Here is a 10,921-nt window from a genome sequence, read left to right on the forward strand (position 1 = left end):
TTATTATTTTTAATTATTAATTAACGTGTTCTATTTTACAGTTAATTCGGTTATAATTTTAAAGCATATTTTTGCCATGCTTTTATTATGTCCGCACTTTGACTTTGAATTAACCAATCCACGAAGCTTTTGTTTTGTCACAGCCAATGAAATGTATCGTTGTTTGCGGCCGGTGTCGCGTTCAATGCGCATGCGCTATGTACAGCATGGGGCACAGAAGGGCAGAGCAATTATGAGACAGTTATGATTATACAAACACACATATAATGTGTTTATACGTTTAAATCAGAACGACAATTTAAGCGATCGTCAGATACGTTAGGTCACAGTATTTACAATGTTTCGGCAAAGTAGGACAATCGTCAGAAAACTCACAAATTTGAGGTGAGTAACATTTATCATCCCAGTATCTGTGTCTGACTGCAGTTGAACTTTAGTGCACCGGGTTTCAGACACACGCTTGATCTGATTTCGACCATTATTTTGATTCCGTTAAATTCATTTCCTTGGCACTATTCGCAGTTTTGCATTCTTATAAAGACACAGACAGTAGAAAGACGGTATGGAGAAAATAAATCATACAAACAAATGTAAAATTATAAAATACGTGGTATTGAAATATTTGACAAAATTAAATTGCTGTTATTCACAATATAATTATTGTAATACGTTTATGGGTGTTGTCGTGTATCTGATGTAATCCTCTGCGAACAGCTCAGTCATGCGTCAGGTGATCAGATCGGTGAAATGTTTAAAGAATGAGTTGTATGTAGTTTCCAGGGTTCGTGGAGGTCGAGAGGAACCTCTGCTGTCGAGAGAGCACAGCAGTACACAGTGGGAAAGAAGATTCACGGATTTTCTGTGACAGAGGTAAATATTAGATTAAACAAAACGTGGAAGTACACACTCGAGTTTATAAGGTGACCCGACCTTTAACCTGCACCGAGTTACCATGGCAACATCGACATTAGTTCCTCGAATCGATTTGTTTAATAGGTAGTTGTTGTATTGTACAATTTATAGTTTCACTGCATGCATTTTCTAAGCGTTTGAAGCAGTTGTAACGATGATGATAAACACACCTTTTTTATCTGATCAATTATAATTTTTATTTATTTTTGGTTATTTAACATATTGCTGAAAACAGCATAGAATAAATGCAAATGTAGCGTTGTTAATGAACTAAAATTTAATTGGTGGAATAATTGAATATCATAAATAACATAATTGCTAAAAGTGATGGTTTGCATAATTATACAATTTTGGTTATATGATTTACTTTGGACTTATTTTAATAAAAGTAACTGTTGTGTAGGTAACTGCAGTTCCAGATTTGTTCCTGACAGCAGTTAAACTCACTCATGATTCTACCGGCGCTCAATATCTACATGCAGCCAGGGATGATTCCAACAATCTCTTCAGGTAAAGACGTAAGAAAACATATCAAGTGTGAATGTGTATGCTTTGTTCTCTCACAATAAATACATTTGAAGTCGTTTTTAATTTTGATTTTCTACAGTGTGCAATTACGTACCACACCCATGGACAGCACGGGTGTCCCCCACATTCTTGAACACACGGTTCTGTGTGGTTCTCAGCGGTTCCCGTGTAGAGATCCTTTCTTTAAAATGCTCAATCGCTCCCTCTCCACCTTCATGAATGCATTCACAGGTACGTCCCTCTGTGTTTTTTGACTGTGTGTTTGTAAATTGTTTGCGCGTCTGATTACGTCGATCTTCCTCCGCAGCGAGTGATTACACAATGTATCCGTTCTCGACCCAGAATGCCAAAGACTTCCAGAACCTTCTGTCTGTCTATCTGGATGCTGTTTTCTTCCCCTCTCTCAGAGAACTGGACTTCTGGTAAACGCCATTAATATGAAACGGGAAAAGTTATGCCCCATATTGTCGTTATTTGGATTTTAAACTTTTGTGTGTTTCTTTTTTCAGGCAGGAGGGTTGGAGACTGGAACATGAGACCCCCACAGACCCCTCCAGCCGTCTGGTGTTTAAGGGAGTGGTGTTCAATGAAATGAAAGGAGTGTTTGTAAGGAGTCGACTCTTCATTTCAAACATGTATTTGTTTTTAATTCAGTAAATTCACCCTTGAGTTTCATATGATGTCATTAACGGACTCCTCCTGTTGTTTGTTTTGTGTGTTCATGCAGTCAGATAATGAGCGTATATACGGTCAGCACCTGCAGAATAAGCTTTTGCCGGATCACACGTATTCTGTTGTTTCTGGAGGGGAGCCGCTAGCGATCCCTGATCTGACCTGGGAGCAGCTCAAACAGTTCCACGCCACACACTACCACCCCAGCAATGCAAGGTAATAAACACTCCCCTCACAATCTCTTTTGCTTGGACAGACACAATACAAGCCTGTGTATTATTACAGTATAATATGCAATGCTTATTGTCGTGTGTTTGCAGGTTCTTTACGTACGGGGACTTGCCGTTGGAACAGCATCTGGAGCAAATAGAGAGAGAAGCCCTGTCTAAGTTTGAAAGAACGCAACCCAACACAGCAGTTCCACCCCAAACGCTCTGGGACAAACCGGTAAGTTGCACAAAGAAACACCTGTAAAACACATTCAGACATGACACAATCAACCCATACACGCTCCTGTTTTACTTACGTTGTTGTTTAGAGGGCGACTCATGTGACATGCAGCCCGGATTCTCTGGCTCCTGACCCCACAAAACAAAACTCGCTCTGCATAAGCTATCTGCTCGGAGAGTGAGTAGAAACAAACTCTTACAAAAACTTATTAAAAGCTCTTATAAAAGTATGTATACACATGGGAAACTGTGCAAGCTTGATCAGCCTTTATTTCTAAGACATGTTTTTTGTGAAGCTATGTTTACAAACTGTTTAATGGGAGTCCCCACCCAAAATTGAAAATTCTGACATGAATTACTGACCCTCGATTAGTTCCAAAACTGTATACAGTGGGTACGGAGAGTATTCAGACCCCCTTCAATTTTTCACTCTTTGTTATATTGCAGCCATTTGCTAAAATCATTTAAGTTCATTTTATTTCCTCATTAATGTACACACAGCACCCCATATTGACAGAAAAACACAGAATTGTTGACATTTTTGCAGATTAATTAAAAAAGAAAAACTAAAATATCACATGGTCCTAAGTATTCAGACCCTTTGCTGTGACACTCCTATATATTTAACTAAGGTGCTGTTCCTTTCTTCTCATCATCATTGAGCTGGTTCTACGCCTTCATTTGAGTCCAGCTGTGTTTGATTATACTGATTGGACTTGATTAGGAAAGCCACACACCTGTCTATATAAGACCTTACAGCTCACAGTGCATGTCAGAGCAAATGAGAATCATGAGGTTAAAGGAACTGCCTGAAGAGCTCAGAGACAGAATTATGGCAAGGCACAGATCTGGCCAAGGTTACAATAAAAATCTGCTGCACTTAAGGGCACATGAGCACAGTGGCCTCCATAACCCTTAAATGGAAGACGTTTGAGACGACCAGAACCCTTCCTAGAGCTGGCCGTCTGGCCAAACTGAGCTATTGGGGGAGAAGAGCCTTGGTGAGAGAGGTAAAGAAGAACCCAAAGATCACTGTGGCTTAGGTCCAGAGATGCATTTGGGAGATGGGAGAAAGTTTTAGAAAGTCAACCATCACTGCAGCCCTCCACCAGTCGGGGCTTCATGGCAGAGTGGCCCCACGGAAGCCTCTCGTCAGTGCAAGACACATGAAATCCTGCATGCAGTTTGCTAAAAAACACCTGAAGCACTCCAAGATGGTGACAAATAAGGTTCTCTGGTCTGATGAGACCAGAATAGAACTTTTTGGCCTTAATTCTAAGCGGTATGTGTGGAGAAAAGCAGGCACTGCTCATCACCTGTCCAATACAGTCCCAACAGTGAAGCATGGTGGTGGCAGCATCATGCTGTGGGGGTGTTTTTCAGCTGCAGGGACAGGACGACTGGTTGCATTCGAGGGAAAGATGAATGCGGCCAAGTACAGGGATATCATGGACAAAAACCTTCTCCAGAGTGCTCTGGATCTCAGACTGGCCAGAAGGTTTACCTTCCAACAAGACAATGACCATTTTATTTTAGCACACAGCTAAAATAACGAAGGAGTGGCTTCACAACAACTCTGTGACTGTTCTTGAATGGCCCAGCCAGAGCCCTGACTTAAACCCAATTGAGCATCTCTGGAGAGACCTAAAAATGGCTGTCCACCAACATTTACCCTCCAACCTGACAGAACTGGGGAGGATCTGCAAGGAGGAATGGCAGAGGATCCCCAAATCCTGATGTGAAAAACTTGTTGCATCTTTCCCCAAATGACTCATGGCTGTATTAAATCAAAAGGGTGCTTCTACTAAATACTGAGCAAAGGGTCTGAATACTTGGGACCATGTGATATTTCAGTTTTTCTTTAATTAATCTGCAAAAATGTCAACAATTCTGTGTTTTTCTGTCAATATGGGGTGCTGTGTGTACATTGAGGAAAAAAATAAACTTAAATGATTTTAGCAAATGGTTGCAATATAACAAAGCGTGAAAAAATGTAAGGGGGTCTGCATACTTTCCGTACCCACTGTACATTTCTTAGTTCAGTTGAAAATAAAGAACGATATTTAGAAGAATGAACTGACATTTCTGAAGGAGTCAAACATGGGTGCCCACAACTGTTTGTTTTCCTAAATTCTTTAAAATATCTTTGTGTTAAACGGAACAAAAAACACACAGTTTTCTACTATGGTAGTCAATGGTGCCCCAGAAATGTCAGTTACTAATATTCATCCATATATATTTCTTTGTTCAACATAACAAAGAACTTTATTTGGTTTGGAACAACTTGAGGATGAGTAAAGCATTAAATATATTCTGGGCTCTTATTGGCAGGTTTTGTTCATTATTCATCCATTTTAAAAACATAACTATATAACAGTATATATATACATTCACATGGAAAATATAAATGTAAACTTCTTATACATTTTGAGTAAATAATCATGCAGTAATATAATAGTGTTAAACTATGTGAGAAGAGAAGAGCCCTATTTACCCACATTTGTTTTTGTCTCTGTGTGCGCAGCATCACCAACACGTTTGAGACGTTTACCATGAACCTTCTCTCCTCTTTGATGATCTCTGGTCCAAACTCTCCATTCTACAAAGCCCTGATCGAGCCCAAAATCGGTTCCGACTTCTCTTCCTCCGTAGGGTACGACACCATACCAAATCTGTGCTTTGATAGATAACTGTTGTCGTTGTAAAATCACCTGTAATATCTTTGTGGATCTATTTTCATCATCATGACACGGGACTTTAAAAAAGTGTTATTTAAAACAGGTTTGATAGCAGCACCAGACAAGCAACTTTCACCGTTGGTCTCCAGGGCATGGCAGAGGCCGACACTGACAGAGTCAAACACATCATTGCCCAAACCATCGATGACATTGTTACGTGAGTATTCACTGGAAAGTAATTTGAATAGAATCATTTGTAAGCAAATATCAAGGCTAGTTCTAGGCTGAAAACCTAAATTATTTACGTGTGTGAATGCGAATGTTTTCAGAACCGGTTTTGAAGAGGAGCAGGTTGAAGCTCTGCTACATAAGATTGAGATTCAGATAAAACATCAGTCCACCAGCTTCGGCTTGGCTCTGGCTTCAGTGAGTGCTGACACTTGTGAAGACCTTAGGAAATAATAAGATCGAAATATTATTTATCATAAAAATCTTTTTCTCTCTCTGTCAGTATGTTGCATCTTGTTGGAATCACGACGGTGATCCGGTGGAACTGCTTAAGATCAGTGAAAATGTGTCCCGCTTCCGACAGTGTCTGAAGGACAACCCTCGCTTCCTACAGGACAAAGTCCAGCAGTACTTTAAGGTTTTCATTCATTCACTCAATAAAAACGAAATATTATTCTTTTTAGACCAATGAGTAACAGTTTGTCTCTACAATAGATTGTGTGGCTACATTAAAATGCGCATGTGTTCTTGTGTGTGTCTCAGGATAACGCACATCAACTGACCCTTTCCATGAGTCCTGATGAGAAGTACCTGGACAAACAGACCGAAGCTGAAGAACACAAACTACGGCACAAGATACAAAACCTCACCGACGTGGACCTCAAAGACATCTATGAGAAAGGTGCAGAAAACAGCGGAGAGTTTTTTTTTTTTTTTTTTACAGTTCACAGATGTTTATTTTTTGTGTTGTTATCTTTGTTTTAGGTTTACAGCTGTTGGATGCTCAGAACACAGCTCAGGATGCCTCTTGTCTCCCTGCGTTGAAGGTGTCCGACATTGAGCCGATCATTCCCTACACACCTGTACAGCTTGGTACCGCAGGTAAAAGCGCACATACAGTAATAGAAAATCAGTGGTGAAAATAGAAACGTAAAGCACAGCCAATAGCAATCTCTCTGTTGTCTTCGTGAAGGTGGTGTGCCTGTGCAGTACTGCGAGCAGCCCACCAATGGCATGGTGTATTTCAGAGCTGTGTGTAACCTCAACTCCCTCCCTGAAGACCTGAAGATCTTTGTTCCCTTGTTCTGCAGCGTCGTCACCAAGTATGAAACTCTGCTTATGATATAGTCGGATGTATTGATGTACGACATACATTTATTCAAAATGAACTTCTGTTAAATATAAACTACTTCAAATCTAAAAGGAACAAAGTGTGACTGTACAGAAATGTACTCATTTATCTTATTCCAGGTTGGGCAGCGGCGGGCTGGATTATCGTCAGCAGGCTCAGCGTATTGAACTAAAGACCGGAGGCATGTCTGTCTCTCCACAGGTCATACCAGACACCGATGACCTCGATCTGTATGAGCAGGTATCTGTCACCCATCACTCATGTGGATTTACTTCAGGCCACACTGTCTGCAAATGCACATGTGCCCAAAAATTTTTGTAGAAGCAATGAATGTCTTTTTATATAAATGTGTGTGCTTATGTGTTGTGTTAGGGTATTGTACTTTCTTCTTCTTGCCTGGAAAGAAATTTACCCGACATGTTTCAGCTGTGGAGTGACATATTCAACAGGTGCGTTCACAGGAGCTTTTAATGTCTCATTTTTTTAGGTGAAATATTGTTTACTGTCTTTTCTCTTCTTGTTATCATTTACGTAGCCTTATGTCTTTGTAAATCTGTAATACTTGGATCAAAAAAAAAGGTGAACTAGCGTTTTTTTTTTTTTTTTGACAGCAAATGGGCAGGCATATTATCATTTACTAAAACTAAAATTATTAAAACATTTCTTTACAAAATTTTTTTTAATAAGGTGTAAATATTATTTAAAAAAACTAGACTCAAGAATACATTTATACATTTTTTTAATAGATGAAATATGTTGATATATGTTTAGGCGATGAACTAAAATTATAAACTGGAATTAAATGAAAACTAAAATAACAAGAAATTAAACCTAAATAGTAATATTACGAATCAATTATACAATTACAAAACCATATCAAAATTCCTAAAATTTAGACTTTAATTAACATAAAACTAAAAATGTAAAAAAAATATATATAGAAATATTAAATAAGCAAATTCAAAACATTAATAAAAACTAAAATAACTGATGATGATAATAATAATAAAAAATGGTGATAATTGTGGAGCTATTCCACAGGCAAAGTAACATCATGCGAACAGCTAGTTTTGGGGATGGCCTAAATGATAGCTCTTGTGTAGTGACATTTGCATTTTACTTCTCCAGCCCCAATTTTGATGATGAGGAGCGTCTGCGTGTGCTGGTCATGATGTCAGCTCAAGAGCTGGCCAATGGGATATCGTACTCCGGTCACATGTATGCGATGACACGTGCTGCTCGATCCCTCACGCCCACAGCGGACCTGCAGGAGACCTTCGGTGGGATGGACCAGGCAAGTGTTACGACGGTGCCTCGTGATGTTCTTCAGTCATTGAGGACTTAAGTAGAATATAAATGACTAAAGTTTTATGTTCAGGTGAAGTTTATGAAGCGAATAGCCGAGATGACTGATCTGACATCAGTTTTGAGGAAACTTCCCAGGATGAAGAGACACTTGTTCAATCTGGAAAACACGAGGTAATCAACAATACAGCACTGCAATAAACAGAACAATACGGCACCCAGACAATTATCAAACATGTAGCTACAGGAATGCTTAGATTCTCTCAAAGTCTTTGGAGACTTATTATTTTATTTCCAGATAACAATGTTAAATCAAATATGAAGTTGGCACAATAATGTGTACTGTTTAAAATAAAATGAAAGCAGTACTATGTTTATTATCCTGCCACAGTATTATATTCCTAACACAGCTGTTGATTTCTCACCTTTCAAATGTGATGCATCACAATGTCACATTCCAGATGTGCAGTTAACGCCACACCGCAGAAAATGTCTGATGCTGCCAATGAAATGGAAAGATTTATCAGTAATATATCAGGGAACAGGAAAGAGCGCAAACCTGTTAGACCAAGCGTTGTTGAGGTGAGAACCAAACTTAAAAAGTTCATACACAATGACATCATATTTTTTATCACTGATTGTATGCTTTTACTGTGGCAAATGTTCTCCATGGTTTTAAATCAATTAAATAATACATAATAATACATTTCTCATGAAATAGTTCAGCATTTATTGTTAATAGTTTATCAATGTGGGTCATTCTCTTTTAAAATTTTGTGTGCTTTCATAATCTTTAGTTAAAATCTAAAAATGCACTTCCATCCGAGAAATGACTATACTTCTTTAATGACGCATGTAAGACGGCTTGACTCCTCCCCTTCAACTGTCAGTCTGCTGCTAGTTCAATTTTAAAATGAAGCTGAAGCTGTTTTTATACATCCAATCAAATCGCAGAGAAAGATGAAAGCCACGGCCACTATTTTTCTCATTCAAAATTCCATTTAACTCGGAAATGCATCAAAATACAGAAGTAAAAAACGATCGCAACTTCCTGTTCACGGTAACTTTTAGCAGTTCATAAACAATTACATCATCGTTTTATTACTGACTGTATTCCTTTTATTGTGTCAAATGTTCTTGATGGTTTACCATCTTACAATCTTTAAGCAGTCCAGAATCTTTAAAGAAGATAGACGTGGGAAATCTTACTGTTCTTGTTTTTTGTCCATAGAGGTCACTGGATCCTCAAACTCGATCAGCTGGAAGTCGTAAACTCATCTCAGTAAGCACATACACTTGACACGTTTTACATATACCACATGCAATTTATGTACAGTATATGTAGAACTACATCAGTATATTTATATAAATTACTTTTTATGAATGTGTATTTTATGTGTACTTGTCAATTAAAAACACATTATTCTCTCATTTAAACGGTCTCTAACTTTCTAGGAGCCTCATTTTAAACCTTGCCAGATGAAGACCTTTTTTCAGCTTCCTTTTCCTGTGAACTTCGTCAGCGAGTGTGTACGCACTGTGCCGTTCACACACGATGATTTCGCCAGGTGAGACATCCACACATACTGAGTTCTACACCCCTGCTTCTTTTACAGAGAAGCGAATGCAGTTTGATGTTCGTTCGGATGTTAAATTCGTTAATTTTGTGGATGATAGCCAAGACATGCATCCTCTGGTAAACATGGTAATATGTCCTTACTCAGTGTTTTTAATGACAGATAGGCACAGGGTAGGGTTAGCGAAAAGTAATTTCAGGGACTTTTATTTTGAAATTAATGTATTTGCTTGTCTAAAATCCGTAAACCAATTTATTAAAAGACATTCGGGAATTTTGAGTGTGCTGAACTCATACAAACACACAACTGTGTAGACTGAGGTTTACCTTACAGTGTCATGTGTCTCAGTCTGTGTATTCTAGCAAGGATGATGACTGCGAAGTTCTTGCATGGAGAGATCAGAGAAAAGGGTGGAGCCTATGGAGGCGGGGTCAGACAGGGATCTGGTGGCCTGTTCTCCTTTTATTCATATAGGTATGCCAAATGCATTCCAAGTTCAAATTCCATAATTTTTTAGACTTTTGTTTGATTTGCTTTTGGCTTATGTAACGTGAATGTTTGTTAATCGTGGTTTGTCCGGTTGTCATTACAATCTCCCAGAGATCCAAACTCCACACAGACATTATCGGCTTTCCGTGGCGGTGTCGAATGGGCACGAGAGGGGAAGTTCACACAGCAGGACGTGGATGAGGCGAAACTTTCAGTGTTCTCTGCTGTTGATGCACCTGTGGCACCCTCAGATAAAGGTCCGGAAATGAAGCGTACACTAAATATTTTAATATTGCATATCAAATATTGCAATGTGTTATCGCAAAAAAATGAAGAGACCATTGAAAAGACCAAGTTCACGAGTATTTCATCATTGTGTGGCAGGTTTGGGGAGATTTCTAAGTGGTATTACGGATGAAATGAAACAAACGTATAGAGAGAGACTGTTTGCCGTGACGGATAAAAACCTAATTGATGTCGCTGGCAGGTAAAGAAACTATACATTCATTTTATAGTGTAAATGATTTGAGGTTTTGCATGTGTTGTGTACCATTGATGTGTTTTTTCTTTTAACAGGTTTCTAGGTGTTGGCCAGAAGACACATGGTGTGGCGATTCTAGGTCCAGAAAATGAAATCATCAGAAAAGATCCATCCTGGGTGGTGAAATAGATTCTGACAGATGTTATTAGGGATAAAACACGCACATGGTCCTGCATTACGCACAAATAATCCTTGTCTCCAGATGCGCACTTCTCATTGTTCTTTTTTACCGATGTCATCATGATTTGCTGCATTTCTAAATGCTGCTAGATATATTCAAGGGTTAAAACTGCCCGAATCATCTCTTAGTAGCAAGTCATCTTACATTGACCGCACGTTGGCAGTCATAATGCAGTGATGGTGATGTTGTTGACTGAAAGATTATTTATGAAATGTGTAGAATTTAATAA

General features: G+C 38.8%; 1 protein-coding gene across 1 annotated transcript; it reads left to right on the top strand.

Annotated features, from left to right (window-relative positions):
• Positions 1–198: 198 nt before the first annotated feature.
• On the top strand, positions 199–10,903 carry pitrm1 (pitrilysin metallopeptidase 1). The gene is made up of 27 exons (XM_056743295.1): positions 199–384; positions 774–870; positions 1,316–1,422; positions 1,520–1,671; positions 1,748–1,862; positions 1,950–2,046; positions 2,168–2,328; positions 2,433–2,559; positions 2,651–2,739; positions 5,086–5,214; positions 5,343–5,456; positions 5,569–5,665; positions 5,751–5,885; positions 6,011–6,149; positions 6,233–6,349; positions 6,441–6,570; positions 6,719–6,839; positions 6,972–7,048; positions 7,728–7,893; positions 7,978–8,078; positions 8,366–8,486; positions 9,136–9,186; positions 9,360–9,472; positions 9,830–9,955; positions 10,082–10,227; positions 10,355–10,457; positions 10,547–10,903. The coding sequence occupies exons 1-27, from the start codon at positions 338–340 to the stop codon at positions 10,638–10,640; spliced, it is 3,072 nt and encodes a 1,023-aa protein (XP_056599273.1). The 5' UTR covers positions 199–337; the 3' UTR covers positions 10,641–10,903.
• Positions 10,904–10,921: the final 18 nt, after the last annotated feature.

This window comes from Triplophysa dalaica, chromosome 3 (genome assembly GCF_015846415.1).
Source record: "Triplophysa dalaica isolate WHDGS20190420 chromosome 3, ASM1584641v1, whole genome shotgun sequence".
Lineage (NCBI taxonomy): Eukaryota > Metazoa > Chordata > Actinopteri > Cypriniformes > Nemacheilidae > Triplophysa > Triplophysa dalaica.